At 44.7% G+C, this 20,558-nt stretch overlaps 1 protein-coding gene and 1 pseudogene across 1 annotated transcript; both read right to left on the reverse strand.

The window, feature by feature from the left end:
- Nucleotides 1-2,809: 2,809 nt before the first annotated feature.
- On the reverse strand, nt 2,810-7,709 carry LOC117591350 (nose resistant to fluoxetine protein 6). The gene is made up of 9 exons (XM_034284578.1): nt 7,305-7,709; nt 6,877-7,231; nt 6,745-6,818; nt 6,468-6,670; nt 6,283-6,395; nt 6,003-6,219; nt 5,761-5,933; nt 3,148-3,613; nt 2,810-3,088 (listed from the first exon to the last, which is right to left on the reverse strand). Exons 1-9 carry the CDS (start codon nt 7,630-7,632, stop codon nt 2,825-2,827), a joined length of 2,193 nt encoding a protein of 730 aa, XP_034140469.1. The 5' UTR covers nt 7,633-7,709; the 3' UTR covers nt 2,810-2,824.
- A 3,411-nt stretch (nt 7,710-11,120) lies between these two features.
- Nucleotides 11,121-14,394, reverse strand: LOC117591351 (annotated as a pseudogene).
- Nucleotides 14,395-20,558: the final 6,164 nt, after the last annotated feature.

Below are 20,558 nucleotides of genomic sequence, written 5' to 3' on the forward strand. Positions count from 1 at the left end.
CAACTTTTCATTATGTCTGACAGTTTGTGAGACAATAGAGTGCGGTCAATAACCTCTTGACGGTTTTTATGATAAAAGTGGGGTCATTACCCCGATTACCAATAATTAGGTTGGAGTGTAGGATGAAGTTGAAAAGTGACTCACCCCTTACATTTGTAATCGCCAACCACTAGATATCGTTCAAATAACAGAACACGTAGTAAAAAGCCTACTAGATAAAATGCATCAAAAATATTGGATCAGTTAATTGTATTTTCCAATTTATGAGACATTTATAACAGCAATAAAATGTGTACTTTTTCCCTGCACATTCTGTGCAATAATGACCGCTAGGTTTCACAGCAGATTTTTCGAAAGTCTATGAAAATTTCTTGTACGCAACTTTGATGGTCACTCTTTTTCTAATACAGAGCGCTAAAACCCGAGTCTGGTTTTAACTTTTAAAAATTAGCTTTTGGCCACTGTTTGCGCAACTCCTCGCAGTTCAGAATCAAAATCTCGAAATAAAAAGCCAAGTGCTGCTGTTCGACCGAGTCGGAATTCAAATCAATTTAATCTCTTCTTCTTTTCAATTTCGATATTCACCTATTAAATGCATGTTCTTCCTCTTTATCTATCGTATTCACATATTACATGTATGTTCTATAGCAACAAACTTCTGTGAGTATGTCGTAAATGCAACAGTTCAATATCTTAATGCTACAAATTCATTTTACTTATACAAAATATAAATTGCTCCCGGCCATAAGCCCTTTGCGCTAATTTGGCGTAAACAGCCACCAAAACTGGTCATTGTGACAATAGTGCATCTGCACCTCAGCGGTGTTTTGTCAAATTTTAAATTTTTTCTTCATCTGTCATCTACATCTACAACACTTCTCACACCAACACGCTCGCCGCCCTTCCCAAGACCCACATACTGCAGACTAGCGGCAAAAGGCAGACGCGGCGATCGCACAAAAAAAACAAACAAATATAAGATTCGGGACGGGGTGGTTTAGTGGTAGGAAGAGGCATCGGCAGGGGGAGGGCAGAGGCAGGGGCCGAGTGAAGCAGATGCAGAGTGTGAATGAGAGAACGCTATTTACTCTTCGAGTACCGGGTATAATGATCTAGAATTTTTCCTTAACAGTGAGTACGTCATCATTACCATTCTGGCGGAGGTATTCTATTATGATCTCAGTTTTAGAAAAATAGCAAATATATAATTTTATTATTAATAGCAAATTATAATCTTATTGAAAAACACAGAGAAGATGGCAGTGGAGCGGTGGCCATCGCTCATAAAAGGGATTTAAATCTAAAAAAACTCATTTTGAAACCAATCAAGATATAAGCAAAAACTAGTGGAGACGGAATAAATCTACTCATCTCATCTGCATACTTTGAACCTCTGATACCACTCACCATTTTTAAGCAGACAACAGACAGGCTCTTAGAGAACCTTGATTCATTTGAAAGATGCGTTATAGTAGAAGACTTCGATGCAATACACAATGCTTTTGGAGACTCAGTCAATACCAGGAAAGGAACCTTTTTTAGGCAGGCTATGAATAATGCGGGTTACATACTGGCAACTGATGGCAGTGTTATTTTCAGAAGAAACATTGACACACATGCAGGCTCTGTATTGGATCTGACTTTTGTGAAAGGAAAATAGAAAAGTGGACATGCGAAAGTTTTTTTTTGCGTGGCAGTCAACACCATGCGATAGTTTTTGATATGGCTTGGAAAAAAAGAGAAAGCTGGAAGATTTCTTGCCAAGGAAAGACTATTAACAAATACAGGTAAAACGAGAAGGGACGTGTGAGACTTTTCTTACGCGTGACAACTTTATACCCGGCACTCAGTACTACATCTGCACCTTAGCGGTGTTTTGGCAAATTTTACATTTTTTCTTCATCTGGCATCTACATCTACAACACTTCTCATACCAACACGCTGCTTTGGCTCGCCCCCCTTCCCTAGATACACACACTGCAGACTCGCTGCAGAGGCAGAGGCCGCTGACTACACGAAGCTGTGTGTGAAAGAAAATGTGAAAAAAACAACAAAAGCTGCGGGACAGGGTAGGTTTAGCCACGGAAAATTAATTTCTTCATTCTGGCTATAATAATGATGCAATCGGATCCCAATTTGGTGATCTGATAGATATGGTCATTCCCTACGGAATGGCGTTTTAGTTAGTTTAGTTAGTTTTAGTTTAGTTTTCTTTTATCTTAAAAATTGTAGATTTGGGAGGTTTTCGCCCTTTTTCGGGGACGGAAGGGGCGTGGCTCATTTTTTAAATACACTTGTATCGACTCTGCTATTGATGCTGATCAAGAATATATATACTTTATGGGGTCCGAAACGTTTTCTTCTGTGCGTTACATGTATTTTTTTTAATTTAAAATTTGTTCTACATCTGTCATCTACATCTGCAACACTTCTCCCACCAACACTGACTGGGAGTACCGAGTATAAAAGTTGTGACGCGTTTCAGCTTCACATTACGCATATTAATTTTGTATACGATATGCGAAGTGATACTTTAGACTTTAAATTTGATTTAAACTTGCAAAAGATGAATGTGTAAATTATGCACGTATGTACATATGCCATTTTTATAAGATTCAAAGAGTTTGTGTTTCAAAATCGAAACTATGATGTGTTCACCTGTGGGTCTTGAATGTTCTCTCAAAATTACAATAATATGCAGGGAATTAACATATATATAATGAAGGGAACAAAATTTCCTTATTTACATTATATGTATGTACCTTTTAATGTTATATTAATAGAAAAAAATGTTTAAAACTATTATTAAAATGAAAATTTAAAACTAATTGTTCGTTGGTTTCTCTTTGGTTCTTACTTCAGGCAGGGGCGAGATCGTCACTAGAGCAGGAGCAGGTGTGGAATCAGTCGCTGGTGCTTCGATGGCCCCGACGGTCTTTTGCTGCGCGTCGAGGTCAGGCTGTTTTTTTTTGGTCCTGTGAGTGGACAGCAAGAGGTTTTCCAGATTACCGAATGGTGCCTCGATTAGAATGTAAACGAAGAAGGCGAGCAGCAGTGTCAAACCAAAGTCGCCCCAGAAACGAAGCATCTAGAGTCAGGTGAAAGTATTTAGCTGTCTCCGCGCAATCAAATGACATCTGTACTTACCACTTGATAGTCACTGAAGAAGGTGTTGGTGCGCGTAATGCCACCGTTGAGACTCTCGATGAACATGTGAAAGATGTAGGCGGAGTAGGAAAGTTTCGACAGAGGCTGCCACAGTGGCGACGATAGGAAGCTGTTGGCCAGGCCGCCATAGCCGTGCATACAGGCAAACACTACCCAGCACAGCCCCAGGGGCCACGCAATGCGTGTCAGTGTCAGATTGAAGGCCTCATTCACAATAGGCAGAGCTTTGTTGTTGTTGTGGTATCCATATAACGAAAAAATGCAGGTGAAGAGCAGGGCAAGGCTTATCAGCCAGCCCAGGGAAACCACAGTGCGGTTAAGTTTTACCGCAACGCCCCGGTTCGCGTGCAAGAAGTAACCGAAGAGGATACCTACAAGATATGGCGAGGCCCGAGTGTGCGTGGAAAAGTATATCGTTGGCATTGCATCGCTGGTATGGGAAAAACTGAAATAATTAAGAAAATATAACTGGTTCATAGTTCATCTGCATCCATCGATTTGCTATGTCCTATAGTGTCCTCACTTACATGGAGTGCTTCCCAATGACCATTGTGATAAAAAGGCCCGCAGCCAGTAGCAGCATTAGAACAGAGATAGCAGCCGCTCCCTTTTTGCCCCATTTGTACAGTGCAATCAGAAGGAGAGGTGAAATAATGTATAGTTGCATGTCCACAGCCAAATACCAGGAATGACCCAAGCACTGGAAGATTTCGAAACACCATTAGATGAAGCATCCGATGTCATTATTGCATTGTCCTGGGCAACTTACAATTGTGTCCGTGGCGTAATTCTGAACATACAACAGCGACCAGTACCAAGTCTGCTCGCAGATGGTATAATTGTCGAAAGTAACTGAACCGTAAAGCGGTCCGTCACCTGAAATGGGCAGGATCTTCATGTAGATGAGAATGGCCATGGCCAGAACGGGTGTGAGTCGCAGATAGCGATGCAGATACATCATGGGTATGTTGAGTTTTCCTNGACATTGTTAAAAGCTCCCTCAATGTCTAGGAAAGCGATTAAGGAGTATTCTTTGACGTGTAGAGATTTCTCTACCGCCGAGATTACTTCATGGAGTGCCGTTTCCGTGGATTTCCCTTTTCGGTAGGCATGTTGGGCGCCTGACAGCCACTGAGGATTAATGGTTGTCCTCAGCTGCAGCCCTACTAGTCTTTCAAAGGTTTTGAGAAGGAGTTGGGGTTGTGTGTGAGGGTTTCCCTGCTTTAGGGATAAAGACTATTTTAGCCTTTAGCCAAGCGCGGGGGATTTTTCCCACTGTCAGTGTCTTCCTGAAGATACTTTGCAGCCAGTTGATGGCCATGTCCCCGGCTTTTTGTAGCTGAGCCGGAATGACTTGGTCCGGGCCAGGTGATTTGTAGGATTTAAAGCTGTTTACTGCCCAGCTAATATTCCGTTTTGTGAGGATGTGCCCCATAGAGGTTTCCAGGCCTTCACTTGGGGTGTCTGCGGCTTGATGGTCGTACACCCAGGAAAATGAGTATCGAGTAGAATGTGTAGGGAGTCCTCACTAGAGTTTGTCCACGTACCATCAGTTCTCTTGAGATATCCCACCAAGGGGGGATGTTTTTGACAGGTTCTTGCGTAGCCTTGCGGCTTCTGACGTGTCCTCAATTTCGGATCAAAATGTTTGCCAAGAGGCCCTTTTTGCTCTCCTTGTTTCTTTTTTGTATAGGGTTAGCTTACTTTTGTAATTTTCCCAGTGCGCTACCTCGCTGCTGCTTTTGGCTGCGCTAAAGAGAGTCCTGCAGTCTTTCCGGAGGGTATCTATATGTTTAGACCACCAAGGGGGTTTCATTTTCCCTCTTGGTTTGGTTGAGGGGCAAGCTGCCATGAAGGCCTTGTTACAAGCTTCCGTGAAATTGTCCACAAGACGATTAAGATCGTCATACAGTCCGATGATCCTATTGGGCTTTGAGGTGGCTCAGAGGGGGCCTAGCTGAGGCCACCGGACGGGTCGCAGGTTGCGGATAGCGAACGGCCTACCCCAGTGGGTAGGGCAGCTGCGAATAAGCGGGCATCTTAAAGAGCATTAACTAAGTTGGCTCTGAGGGAGAGTACCGAAATAAGCATTCCCGGACAGCCAGCGGGTGTTCCCGACGCAGCAACACTGACGATGCGCTTGTGGTGCCGCCTCTCATTAAGTAGCTCACACAATCCCATCCCTACACAACACCTACCCACATCCCAGCCCCAACACTCACCTCAGACCGGGCCGGACTAAGGTGTCACTCGACCCGTGCCAAGAGTCAGCCTGGCTGGGGGCCCGGTATAAAAACTAGCCTAGTCGTGAACGGAAAGCTCAGGGACTTGGCAGCCCCCTGTTAAAATTATGCCTTACCCGGGTAACGCAGAGCTCTGCCGGGGTGGACCGTACCCATTCTCTGCAGCTCGTGGGAATTAAATGGATAAACTACTAAATATTGACAACAACAAAAACAAAAACGAGAGAGGCACTCCCCAAATGCCTGCAGGGAGAAATCCCAAGCGGGAGAAGGCAACGGCCCAAAGGCCTGGCCCGATCCGTTCATCTGCATCCATCGATTTGCTATGTCCTATAGTGTCCTCACTTACATGGAGTGCTTGCCAATGACCATTGTGATAAAAAGGCCCGCAGCCAGTAGCAGCATTAGAACAGAGATAGCAGCCGCTCCCTTTTTGCCCCATTTGTACAGGGCAATCAGAAGGAGAGGTGAAATAATGTATAGTTGCATGTCCACAGCCAAATACCAGGAATGACCCAAGCACTGGAAGATTTCGAAACACCATTAGATGAAGCATCAGATGTCATTATTGCATTGTCCTGGGCAACTTACAATTGTGTCCGTGGCGTAATTCTGAACATACAACAGCGACCAGTACCAAGTCTGCTCGCAGATGGTATAATTGTCGAAAGTAACTGAACCGTAAAGCGGTCCGTCACCTGAAATGGGCAGGATCTTCATGTAGATGAGAATGGCCATGGCCAGAACGGGTGTGAGTCGCAGATAGCGATGCAGATACATCATGGGTATGTTGAGTTTTCCTTTTGTCCTAAACAGCATACGAGCGGTTAGTATTCTGCTGATCATAACGACGATGATAGTAAAAACATACCTCTCCATGGTGCGCAGAGCGATTACCACAAGCAACAATCCGCTCAGGAAGAAGAAGGTATCTACTGAGTAAACCCCATACTGAATCAGCATGCTGTAGGCAGACTTGGTCCACTATGGCAAGAAAAATCGAGTTCAGCGGATAAATTCAACTTTTTTTGTGTTTGGCAGTTAGTCGGGGCTTACAGTAAATGCTTGGATCAAGTTCAAATTTGGTCCCATGGCAGCCACTAGATAGTCATGGCCGTATACCACCCAGATGAACGACAGGCAACGCATTCCGTGAAGACAGTCAATAATATTGGGGCTCGACTTGGTGTCCACAATCCGGAAGAGTACACGCGAGTTCGCACGCGCCGAGAAGGCCTTGACGAGCGGTGAAAATTGTTCTACGAAAAAGAAGTTAAGGCATAATTCTAAAAATATATTTTAAACCTGGTTCAGTCTCTGTTCAGTCACTTACTCTGATCCTCAATGAATAAATAGTCATACAACGTGGATAGGACCATCAAAGCACACAACACCGATAGCACAACTCTGGAAGGATGTGAGTAAGAAAATCTACCCAGCAATATCAGCATAGATAGTAACTTACATGGTGAATATGGTGAGGCCATCATAGGGCTTCCTCTCGGCAGTCCTGCACGTGCTCTCATCCACCAACTGCAGGTCCGAACTAATCTCCACGTTGAGCAACTTCTCGAACAGCCTTCGCAGCATTGTGTCCATGTGAGCAGCTGAGCAGGATGCAGGAAAGCAGACCGCTGCCTTCATGCTGAGTAGCGACGAAATGCTCGAGGCGAGCGAGACCTTGGCAAAGCAGTACTTTCCCCGGACGCTGTGACTTGTGGAGACAGCGTGATCAACCTTGAGACACTCGTCGTAGTTTCCAAGGTCTCTCAAGTTTCCGTAGAGGACTCCTGAAGGCAGTGAGCCCCACGAATCGATCACTTTAGAATTGAAGGAATAAAAAAGATAGGGTATCAAAGGGTATCCCAGCATAAATGTAGAAATTTAATGTACTTCTGAGTGCCCAGATCTTTGCTGAGCCCAGGTTCTCTGTGAGTAGCATCAGGTCTGCCAGGCACTCTAGATCCTGCGCGGAAGGAAGCGCCCGGGGATCCTGATTCATTTCCATTGATATGTCCGCCAGCGTAATGTTCTCATAGCAGTCAAAGAACTCTACCGCTAAGCGACGCAGTCTCGATGCGGCAACATAGTTCACGGGGGCCATGGGTATTGGTTGATGCTCAAGGCTGACACTAAAGCTGGCACTGGTACTGGCGCTGACGCTGACGAGTACCAGGGAGCACAACAGCTGCAGCTGGATTACTAGTCTTCGGGTGCCCATGTCTCGGGGTCTGTAGTCAGCGATTGATTGTTTGGCTAACAGTATTTGTCTGCTTTTATGTCCGAGGGCTTCAGCTCCGTTTTTGCCACAGAACGCTTCGTAGAGATCCATGGCCAAGCACCGGAGCAATTAATAGGTAATCTATTATCTCAAGAGTCTGATCAAGATTGGCCAAGTCTGCTAGTTAAGTTATCGGACAAGCGTGGTCAACATTGGGTATGACTATGCTGCTACTACACAAACCAGTCATTTCTCATATGCGATAACAAATGAATAATCAGTCTGGATTGAGTTTAAAGAATTTGTAATATTTTATCGGTCGAGAAACGTGTTACGTTCTGACTATTTAGAGTATGTGTATTATATTGTATCATAAACTCTTTTTCGTTTAGTAACTTAACTTTCAAGCTATCGTTTGGGCTTTGATCGGAGTAAATTTATTAGGCAATGTATAGAAGAAAATTATAATGATGCACCAAAAGAAATACAGATTGATTGAATATTGCTGTTGATGATTGAGAAGAGTGGTTGTATAACAACCAACATGCCTAAAACCTTCTAGGAATATTGAATAATATCTCAGGGCCACGGTTCGTATTGGCGATTAATGGGAATGTTCAAAAAGATTAAAATGCTTTGAAATTATTTAGAATGCTAAGCTAGATACCCGGCGGGCAAAGAGTGTCAAGATTCGAAGTTTTTGTTTTTTATACCCGGTACTCGAAGAGTAAATAGGGTATATTGTATTTGTGCGAATAACGGTTGTATGTACCGCACAGAAGAAAGCGTTTCCGACCACAGTATATATATTCTTGATCAGCATCAATAAACGGAGTCGATAGAGCCATGTCTGTCTCTCCGTCTGTCCGTCTTGTTTGTCGGCTAGTTTTCAGAGACTATAAGAGCTAGAGCCACCAAATGTTGCATCCAGACTGCTACATGCTCACACTGAAACCAGTGTATTTAAAAAGTTAGCCCCGCCCCCTTCCGCCCCCGCAAAAAGGCGAAAACCTCCCAAACCTACCGTTTTGAGGATAAAAGATAACTAAAAACGCCATTCCGTAGGGAATGGCCATATCTATCAGATCACCAAATTGGGATCCGATTGGATCATTGTTATAGCCACAATGAAGAAATTAATTTGCAGTGGCTAAACCCACCCTGTCCCGCAGCTTATAGGAGGGGAGGGTGGCGAGCTAAAGGAGCGTGTTGGCGTGAGTAGTGTTCCTGATGTAGATGACACATGAAGAAAACATGTAAAATTTGACAAAAAACCGCTAAGGTACAAATGTAGTACCTAGTACCGGGTATAAAAGTTGTGACGAGCATACAAAATTGGGTGGCTCCAGGCGCTCAACAAGACGGACGGGCGAACAGACATGGCTATATCGACTCGTCTATTGGTTATGATCAATTATATATGTATATACTTTGTGGGGTCAGAAACGTTTCCATCTCTGCGTTACATATGTACATCCCCATTTACTCTTCGATTACCGGGTATAAAAAGTTCAGAGTCCTGCCATAAAATGTAACCTTATGTTCGCGTCTTTCCTGGGGGATTCATCTCCACAAATATGGCAGGACCCCCAAATATTAAACTTTTGCTTTGATTTCTTTAACTGTTCTACAAAAACTTTCCCCATACTTCATATCTGGGAACTAAGCAAGAGAAAACATTGCATAAAACCCCTTAGAACTATCAATAGGGTCTGTTTTGGGTAATTTTCCTGACGAAAAGCCACAAATCAAAGGCATTTTCTATTTCATATAAGGCAGCATTGTTGTTTTATTATATAAAAACAAAGACATGTTGATTCACCATCGATTCGGGCACGGGTACTATACCACCTTCGTAATACGAAAAGCATGCACATACCATGATACGTGTCTCAGCATGATTATTAGATTTTAATGTCAGTTAAAGGGTTTTGTTTTTCATTAGGTAGTCGTTTTACATAAGATCTAAAGTTTTTGCGAAAAAAAAAATTTGGCTCCCTCCGGATCACAGGATTTATATCCATATATATGTATCAGGGCCAACTCCAGTGCTTTTTATACATTGTATTCAATTTGCCCCATGGTTTCTTTGCTAAACTGGATTTTTTCTCAGACTTCGAACACTTAATTTATGTTCTTTTAAGCTAGATCTAGCTTTGCTTTCAATTCTTTCACGAGTTTCTTGTTGGTAACATGTTTTAAAGCGTTACGAATCATTTTAGATGAGGAACCTACTATTTACCTCGCATAAGAATAGCTTTCTTCTTTTGGAGTTAAAGTTTTGATTCTTTTTCTTTTTTTTTTCCACTAAAGTGTTTTTGACGACCCATTACAACTAATCTTGTAACTATCTGTTTACAAATGACTTAACGACTATTATGTACAATAAAAACATTATACATTGTGAGGGAACGTGTCCCTCACAGGCTGTAGAGGGTTAAAGCAGGGGCTCGGATTTCCGAAAACGGTGAATTTAGAAGAGGCGCTCAGAGAGCGGGGAGCCCAAGNATATAAGGCAGCATTGTTGTTTTATTATATAAAAACAAAGACATGTTGATTCACCATCGATTCGGGCACGGGTACTATACCACCTTCGTAATACGAAAAGCATGCACATACCATGATACGTGTCTCAGCATGATTATTAGATTTTAATGTCAGTTAAAGGGTTTTGTTTTTCATTAGGTAGTCGTTTTACATAAGATCTAAAGTTTTTGCGAAAAAAAAAATTTGGCTCCCTCCGGATCACAGGATTTATATCCATATATATGTATCAGGGCCAACTCCAGTGCTTTTTATACATTGTATTCAATTTGCCCCATGGTTTCTTTGCTAAACTGGATTTTTTCTCAGACTTCGAACACTTAATTTATGTTCTTTTAAGCTAGATCTAGCTTTGCTTTCAATTCTTTCACGAGTTTCTTGTTGGTAACATGTTTTAAAGCGTTACGAATCATTTTAGATGAGGAACCTACATTAAAAACATAATACATATATCAAAAAGCTCTGAAAGTAAAAGTTTTTATAAAATACAACTTTTGTTGCTATATTTGTTGCCGTTATATTTCGCGGGATATTATTGAGAGCCGCCAAAATTGTAAGATCTGTACTTACTTTATATTACTTCAAAGCAGGGATGGTAATCATTATAAGCGGTATACAAAAATTATACGATAATGATTACCTGTCAAGTTATATCAAAATATTCACAATATAATGATTAATTTTGAGTTATATTTTACTACTCAATGAATAATGATTATTTTTTGAGCAAAAAAAAATAAAACTCAAGAAATAATAATTAGTCGTTGAGTTTTATTTTTTACTCAAAAATAAAACTCAACTTTAAATTGTGACTCCGTCTTACCTAGGAAATGGACAAGTTATATTTATTCTTTATCAGTGAGACAAGAGCAACCATAAAGAAAAATTAAAGAAAAAATTTTAAATAAAAATATTTCCTAGTGCAATTTATTTATATATATGTAGGTTAGGTTAGGTTGAGGCGGCTGTCGGGGTTGTCAGAGACCCGACACACCTAGGCCGGTTTCGGCCCATTGTGATACCGCATGCTTTGTTCCCTTCTCCCTCGTGAGACCCTATTTTATCCATTATCCCATCCGGATGCCCTTACGAAGCCTGCGATCCTTCTGGGACTAATTGTAGACATGTCCGAAATGTCATTTAGAAAGGGAGCGCCCAAGTATTGGAGTCTCCTTCTACTGAGAGCCGGGCAGGAGCAGAACAGGTGTTCCACAGTCTCCTCCTCGTCCTCATCTCTACAGCTTCGACAGAAGTCGTTATATGGGGCGCCCAGCCTGTTTGCATGTGTGCCTATTAGCCAGTGTCCCGTAAGGGAGCGTATGACTGAGCTGTACCTACTCCTACTGAGTTTGCAGAGCTCATCGGTGCGCTTCCTATTAATGTTACGCCATGTTTGCCGAGTTATGCGACATAGTGGCACAGTTTGCCATCTGTCATTTATTAGTTGTTTAAAATGTTCTTTTATTTTGAGCTTGCAGGTGGCCTGCATTTGGCATACTAATATCCTCCTTATCATTGAGAAGGGGGATTGTTGTTCCAGCTCTGGCCAGCTCGTCTGCTATACAGTTGCCTTCAATGTCCTGGTGGCCCGGGACCCATATTAGGCTGATGACGAACTGATACGCCATCTCATGAAGAGATTTGCGACAGTTTGCCACGGTAGTCGAGCTTGTTGTTATCGCATTCAGTGATTTGATTGCAGCTTGGCTATCACTATAGATATTTATGTGAGTTGCCGCAGGGGTTAGTTCCTGAAGACAGCTCAAAGCTTCCTTGATCGCTATGACCTCTGCTTGGAAGACACTGCAGTGATCCGGGAGCCTGAACTTATGTTCAGCTGTTCGGAGTAGATTCCTCCTCCGACCTTGTTGTCCAGCTTTGAGCCATCAGTAAAGATTCGAATGGCTCCCTTTGGACCAGGTGGTCCCTCAAGCCAGTTGTTTTTGTGAGGGATGATTGTTTCAAAGGGGGTATCTGTATACTACCTTGGAACGCAGTAGTCCGTTTTTATGGGGACGATTTTGTTTCCATTTTCCTACCTGCGTACTGGCCACACTACACTGTGGGTAACCGGTCTCAGAGATTCTGCCTAACGACGGTAAAGACGGACGAGGAATGGACGTTCCAGTTCCGAGACGTCCGTATCATATCGTAAATCGCGTAGGCAACCACAACACGAGTCTCGAGCACTGATGCTTAGGGCTGCAGTACGCTGCACCTTGCCTAGTTGTTAGTGATGGTCCCCTTCGATAGGGCAGTCCACCACACTGCGACTCCGTAGAGCAGTATTGGCAATAGTAATTGCTAGGTAGATCCATTGGACTATTCTTGGGTTCATGCCCCATTTTAGCCCAATGGCCTTCTTGCAAGTGTAGAGGGCTATAGTGGCCTTCTTCACTCTGTCTTTGATGCTCAGGTTCCAGCTGAGCTTTTTATCAATTACCAACCCTAAGTAACTGGCACTGTCGCTGAAGGCGAGCCTTCATCATGCATCCGTTTAGTATTGGGGGGTTGAGGGACGGGATTTTGTATTTGGTTGTAAACAACACAAGTTCCGTTTTAGAGGGATTAATTCCCAGTCCACGCGACTTTGTCCATTCTGACAGTCGCGCGAGCTTCGCGGTCATTAATTCGCAGATTGTTTGAGGGAATTTTCCCGAGAAGATAATGGCAACGTCGTCCGCGTATGCTACCACCTTACAGCCCTCCCCTTCCAGGTCACACAGAATCTTATTGACTGCTATGTTCCATAGTAGTAGTTCCACCGCCTTGCGGTGCCTCTGTTGACATACCTTGACTGAGTGGACGATCCCATTGATGATGTCACTGTCCGGCATGTGAGCAATTGATCTATGAGCATCACCAAGTGACAATCCACTCCCAGGTCAGTCAGGGCCTCTGTGATGGCTCCGGTATGACATTGTTAAAAGCTCCCTCAATGTCTAGGAAAGCGATTAAGGAGTATTCTTTGACGTGTAGAGATTTCTCTACCGCCGAGATTACTTCATGGAGTGCCGTTTCCGTGGATTTCCCTTTTCGGTAGGCATGTTGGGCGCCTGACAGCCACTGAGGATTAATGGTTGTCCTCAGCTGCAGCCCTACTAGTCTTTCAAAGGTTTTGAGAAGGAAGGACGATAGACTTATTGGTCTGAAGTCTTTTGGGGTTGTGTGTGAGGGTTTCCCTGCTTTAGGGATAAAGACTATTTTAGCCTTTAGCCAAGCGCGGGGGATTTTTCCCACTGTCAGTATCTTCCTGAAGATACTTTGCAGCCAGTTGATGGCCATGTCCCCGGCTTTTTGTAGCTGAGCCGGAATGACTTGGTCCGGGCCAGGTGATTTGTAGGATTTAAAGCTGTTTACTGCCCAGCTAATATTCCGTTTTGTGAGGATGTGCCCCATCGAGGTTTCCGGGCCTTCACTTGGGGTGTCTGCCGGCTTGATGGTCGTACACCCAGGAAAATGAGTATCGAGTANTTTGATGCTCAGGTTCCAGCTGAGCTTTTTATCAATTACCAACCCTAAGTAACTGGCACTGTCGCTGAAGGAGAGCCTGCATCCGTTTAGTATTGGGGGGTTGAGGGACGGGATTTTGTATTTGGTTGTAAACAACACAAGTTCCGTTTTAGAGGGATTAATTCCCAGTCCACGCGACTTTGTCCATTCTGACAGTCGCGCGAGCTTCGCGGTCATTAATTCGCAGAGTGTTTGAGGGAATTTTCCCGAGAAGATAATGGCAACGTCGTCCGCGTATGCTACCACCTTACAGCCCTCCCCTTCCAGGTCACACAGAATCTTATTGACTGCTATGTTCCATAGTAGGGGAGACAGGACACCGCCTTGCGGGGTGCCTCTGTTGACATACCTTGACTGAGTGGACGATCCCATTGATGATGTCACTGTCCTGCATGTGAGCAATTGATCTATGAGCATCACCAAGTGACAATCCACTCCCAGGTCAGTCAGGGCCTCTGTGATGGCTTCCGGTATGACATTGTTAAAAGCTCCCTCAATGTCTAGGAAAGCGATTAAGGAGTATTCTTTGACGTGTAGAGATTTCTCTACCGCCGAGATTACTTCATGGAGTGCCGTTTCCGTGGATTTCCCTTTTCGGTAGGCATGTTGGGCGCCTGACAGCCACTGAGGATTAATGGTTGTCCTCAGCTGCAGCCCTACTAGTCTTTCAAAGGTTTTGAGAAGGAGTTGGGGTTGTGTGTGAGGGTTTCCCTACTTTAGGGATAAAGACTATTTTAGCCTTTAGCCAAGCGCGGGGGATTTTTCCCACTGTCAGTGTCTTCCTGAAGATACTTTGCAGCCAGTTGATGGCCATGTCCCCGGCTTTTTGTAGCTGAGCCGGAATGACTTGGTCCGGGCCAGGTGATTTGTAGGATTTAAAGCTGTTTACTGCCCAGCTAATATTCCGTTTTGTGAGGATGTGCCCCATAGAGGTTTCCAGGCCTTCACTTGGGGTGTCTGCCGGCTTGATGGTCGTACACCCAGGAAAATGAGTATCGAGTAGAATGTGTAGGGAGTCCTCACTAGAGTTTGTCCACGTACCATCAGTTCTCTTGAGATATCCCACCAAGGGGGGATGTTTTTGACAGGTTCTTGCGTAGCCTTGCGGCTTCTGACGTGTCCTCAATTTCGGATCAAAATGTTTGCCAAGAGGCCCTTTTTGCTCTCCTTGTTTCTTTTTTGTATAGGGTTAGCTTACTTTTGTAATTTTCCCAGTGCGCTACCTCGCTGCTGCTTTTGGCTGTGTTAAAGAGAGTCCTGCAGTCTTTCCGGAGGGTATCTATATGTTTAGACCACCAGGGGGGTTTCATTTTCCCTCTTGGTTTGGTTGAGGGGCAAGCTGCCATGAAGGCCTTGTTGCAAGCTTCCGTGAAATTGTCCACAGGACGATTAAGATCGTCATACAGTCCGATGATCCTATTGGGCTTTGAGGTGGCTCAGAGGGGGCCTAGCTGAGGCCACCGGACGGGTCGCAGGTTGCGGATAGCGAACGGCCTACCCCAGTGGGTAGGGCAGCTGCGAATAAGCGGGCATCTTAAAGAGCATTAACTAAGTTGGCTCTGAGGGAGAGTACCGAAATAAGCATTCCCGGACAGCCAGCGGGTGTTCCCGACGCAGCAACACTGACGATGCGCTTGTGGTGGCGCCTCTCATTAGGTAGCTCACACAATCCCATCCCTACACAACACCTACACACATCCCAGCCCGCAGGAGAGACCTGCACGGTGAAGGACGCGGGTATGAATCCGGGTGGGTTACATCCTAAACCTGGTATGGGTGGAAAGCCAACATCCAAAACTGATCCCATGGTAGGGCAGCTAAGCAATATTGCGGCTGCTCAACCTTCCGGTGAAGCGGCGGGTGATGGCTTACCATCAACCAGCGCCCAAACCAAAAAATATAGCTATGCCGAAAAGAGGAGTGCTGGGCACATACTCCGTCGGCAGAACGCCAGCCAGGAAGTCAGTCCAACAGCAGACTGGCTGAAGAAAGTGGAATGGGCCTCGGTGATGTTGCCCAACTTCAGTGTGGAGCCACAGAAGGTGGCCGCATATATATATGTATGTATGTACATATTCATTTAATATTGAATTTTGCATAAAGCAGCTTCTGATCCAAAGAAAAGTGTGCAGTCATATTCATGAGTTCATCAACAACATAAGCAATAAATGTTTTCGTAAAGGCTGCGCCTAAAGATAGGAGATCGTATTCCTCTTATGCGTGTGACTGCTCTTGGCTATGATTATCTTGTATGTTCGTACATACAGCTGTGTACAATGAAATAGTAGTGCGCAGCTTTCCGTCACCCAAATTTAACATGTGATATCTATTTGGAAAGCGAAAGTCACGCATTATAAACAAGTAGAAATGAATTGAATTTTTCATTCCATCTAGCTCTTTTTTATGAATGGGTCGCCTGGAATGGGTCAATAAAGTCAAGCTTTGATACGAAAGAAGAAGATGTAATGCAATGTGATAATGTGTTTTCGGGTTTATAATGCTTACATTCCAGTCTGTTCAAAAAGGTATCAATTGCTTTATTCGAAATACGGAAAGAGCCTTAAAAAGAGTTGTGAAAGTGGTAAGCTGCGGCACTATTTCATTGAACACAGCTGTGTGTATGTATGTTTATGCATATGAAATAAATTATGATTTATGAAGCTTATCTTAAAGCTTCTATTAAGTCAAACCTTAGTTGCATTGTTGCATCAGTTGCTTTGGTCATTCTTATCGCGTTGTTAACATGGGTCGCAAGCGTAATTGTGTGTCGCGTAATTTTTATACCCGGTACTCGAAGAGTAAATAGGGTGGGTATATTGTATTTTTGCACAAAGTGAATGTATGTAACACACAGAAGGAAACGTTTCCGACCCGATAAAGTGTATATATTCTTGATCAGATTCAATAGCCGAGTCGATTGAGTCATGTCTGTCTGTCCGTCCGTCTGTCCGTCCGTCTTGTTGAGCGCCTGGATCTCAGAGACCATAAAAGCTACAGCCACCAAATGTCGCATCCAGACTTCTGTATGCTCACACTGTTACAAGTGTATTTCAAAAATGAGACACGCCCCCTTACGCCCCCGCAAAAGAGCGAAAACTACCCAAAGCTACAATTTTGAAGATAAAAGATAAACTAAAAACGCCATTCCGTAGGGAATGGCCATATCTATCAGATCACCAATTTGGGATCCGATCGGATCATTATTATAGCCACAATGAAGAAATGAATTTGCAGTGGCTAAACCCACCCTGTCCCGCAGCTTTTGTTGTTCTTTTCACCTTCTCTCATTCACACTCTGCTTCTGCTTCACTCGGCCCCGTACATTGGCTGTGTACTCTCTGGGAACGAAATAGTCAGTTCTATGAGGTACTATGTTAGTGTCCCTAAAGATCGCAGAGTGACCATATGGTCGTGACGTCCATTGGTCCGAGTCTCGCAGACGTATTGCTCCCCGTGCTGCCTGTTCCTTCCCTGCAAGGTCTATGCCCTGGCATTTAGTGCATCATTTGGTGTGGTGCGGAGAGCGCCACTGATGCAAAGAGTGGCCGTTGGTTGGACTTTTGACAGAGCTGGCCACCATACTGGGACTCCTTAGAGCAGTATTGGTTTGGCTACAGCTTGGAACTATACGTGTGTTCATGCCCCATTTTAGTCCAATGGCTTTTTTGCGTATAGGGCCATTGTGGCCTTCTTCACTCTTTCTTTAGTGTTTGGGTGACAATTTAACTTCCTATCTTTAACCAACCAGTTACCAACTGTCTAACGGGCACTGTCGCTAAAGGTTACCATACATTTTTTTTTAATGTTGGGGGGGTTAAGTGGCGGAGTTTTGTACTTGTTGGTAAATAGTACAAATTCCGTTTTCGAGGCATTTACACCCAATCCGCACGATCTTGTCCCATTCTGACAGTCGCGCTAGTTTTGTGGTCATAAGATCACAGAGTGTTTGGGGAAATTTCACCGTGAACATTATGACAACGTCGCCTGCATATGCCACTACTTTGCAAAATCTGAATCTGACAGCATCTGAGGGTTGATGATTGTCCTCAGATAGTCCTCCGACTATTCTTTTAGGAGAAAGGAGGTTAGACTTATCGGTCTGAAGTCCTTTGACGTCGAGTAGGAGGCTTTTCCCGCTTTCGGGATGAAGACAATTTCTGCCTTGAGCCATTCCTTAGGAATCTTTCCTACCTTTAGTATCTTCGTGAAGATACATTGTAGCCAGTGGATAGGTTGTTCCCCAGCCTTTTGAAGTTGAGCTGGGATGACCTTGTCTGGCCCTAGCTGTTCACCGCCCAGCAGATATTCCGTTTCGTGAGGATCTGCGCCATCGAGATGGCTGGGCCTTCACCGGGGCGTTCAGGTGGTTCGGTTGTTGTGCATCCTGGGAAGTGGGTATCGAGTAGGATATGTAGGGACTCCTTGCTGGAGATGGCCCACGTACCATCTGTACTCTTGATATATCCCACAGAGAGAAGCCTTGCGGCTTCTGCTGTCTCCTCGATCTCAGTACAGCATTTTTGCCAGGAGGCTCTTTTCGCTCCCCTAGTTTCTTTTTTGTATAGGGCTAGGCTGGTCTTGTAGTTTGCCCATAGTTCATCCTCGATGACGTTTTTGGCTTTATTAAAATTTTCCCTGCACCTTCTACGTATGACATCAATGTTCTTAGACCACCAAGGGAGTTTCTTTTTCCCTCTCGGTTTTATGGAGGGACACGCAGCCTTGAAGGCTTTGTTGCATGCCTCCGTGAACCTATTTAAAAGACTGTTAAGGTCGTCTTATGTGTCACGGCATGTTGGTGCTGTTGGGGGAAGAAGTTATTCTAGAGTTTTAGAGTATATCTTCCAGTTGGCTTTCCTGGGGTTGATATAGCTATTAGATATTGGGAATTCGAGAGATGGTTTCGTCTCTATGTACCTATGGTCAGAGAAGGACTGCTATGGGACACTAGGGTAAGGTCTATGACCTCCTGTCGGTTCTTTATAATGAAGGTAGGGTCATTTCCCTGATTACATAAGACCAGTTTCGAGTTTAGGATGAAGCTGAAAAGTGACTCACCCCTTACATTTATGTCACCATTGGGCATGGTGAGCATTGGCGTCGCAGCCTATCAGTAGGCCTGTGTTTGACCTCTCGCTGTCGGTGGTACTGGTAGGGTCACTATGGTAGTGAGCCATGTAGAACGACACCACTCTGAGGTGTGTCCCTTGCAGCTCTAGGCTAGCTGCTGTGTTGTCGCCATCGCTAAAATTGTGGAGCAGAAAGATGTTTATGTGATTTGTCCTTTGGTGCTACAATCAGCTTGTAGTCCTTCGTCGCTAATCCACAGACCTTGTCTCCAACTACCCAAGGCTCCTGGATTAGGACTACGTCGCCTCCACTCGATTCCAAGCGGAGTAAGAGGGCAGCAGTTGCTGCTTTACAGTGGTGGAGATTTATCTGAAGAAGCCTCAGAGGGATCCTTGCATATCTCCACCACTGTATTATCGGCGTCCGACTCGCCGGAGCTCTCATTACGGCACATTGCCTCGAATTCGAGCATCAGCTCCAACTCTAGGGAGTCACTTTCGTGGGTTAACTCCAACTCGTTGTCGGGTTCTTCGATCTTGGAGGCAACATCCTGCTCGACTGGGTCGTCGACATCCGCTGCATCCGACTTATACACCTTTATGGTGACGGAGCTGAACCAGAAGTTGAGCTGCCTTTATCGGGACCAGCGACTCCATGTATATTACGACCACGGCTTGGTTAGTGGGGCCCTGTGTCGCTTCAACTTTAACAACCTTACAATCTGCTGTTGGACGGTTCGGGTTGTATCGCTGCAAAATTCGCAGGATGCGTTATGGCTCTTTCATCGAGGCCGCACCAAAATTCTCGCCCTCGGTCTACTGGGCACTTCGCTCCAGTCGACTGCGACTAGTTTCGCCCCTGGGTATACTTCCCCAACTTGCACTAGCGTTCGTCTTCGCAGGCTATGATCTTCGTGTTACCCTGGAACCATCCCATGTCTTTGCAGACTGGAGGTGGGCCGGGGTCCTTGTCGGCCAATGCCGCTTCCACCCACTTCCACTGGCTCCTGGGGATTCTGCATCCGCGCTGCCTTTGTCGACGACGCCTATCAGCGTCCTCTCCTTGGCAATCTGCGCGAAGGACACGTTTGTCAGTATCCTGGATCGCTTTGCAGCTGGTCCAGGCGTCTCTTGCGAGCGTTGCCTTTTGGGTTGCTGGGGCGGTCCGTGAGGTTCCAGACTGAACTTTGGAAGCATTTCTGAGGCCCACTTCACCTTCTTCAGCCAGTCCTCTGATGGGCTGGCTTCTGTGCTCGCGTATTGGGGACGGAGTATGTGCTATCTGTAGACGTTTGGGGAGTGTCTGTCTCATTTTTATACCAGTTACTCGAAGAGTAAATAGGGTATATTGTATTTGTGGGGAATAACGGTTGTATGTAACGCACAGAAGGAAACGTTTCCGACCCCCAATATACGAGTCGATAGAGCCATGTCTGTCTGTCCGTCTGTCCGTCTTGTTTGTCTGCTAGTTCTCAGAGACTATAAGAGCTGGAGCCACCAAATTGGCTCCTCACTGCTGTATGCTCACACTGAAACCAGTGTATTTCAAAAATGAGCCACGCCCCCTTCCGCCAACGCAAAAGGGCGAAAACCTCCCAAATCTACAGATTTGAAGATAAAAGAAAATTAAAAACGCCATTTCGTAGGAAATGGATCGGATCATTATTATAGCCACAATGGAGAAATTAATTTCCAGTGGCTAAACCCACCCTGTCCCGCAGCTTTTGTTGCTCTTTTTACATTCTCTCATTCACACTCTGCTTCTGCTTCACTCGGCCCCTGCCTCTGCCCACCCCTGCC

The sequence above is a fragment of the Drosophila guanche genome, unplaced genomic scaffold, assembly GCF_900245975.1.
Source record: "Drosophila guanche unplaced genomic scaffold, DGUA_6, whole genome shotgun sequence".
Taxonomy (NCBI): Eukaryota; Metazoa; Arthropoda; class Insecta; order Diptera; family Drosophilidae; genus Drosophila; species Drosophila guanche.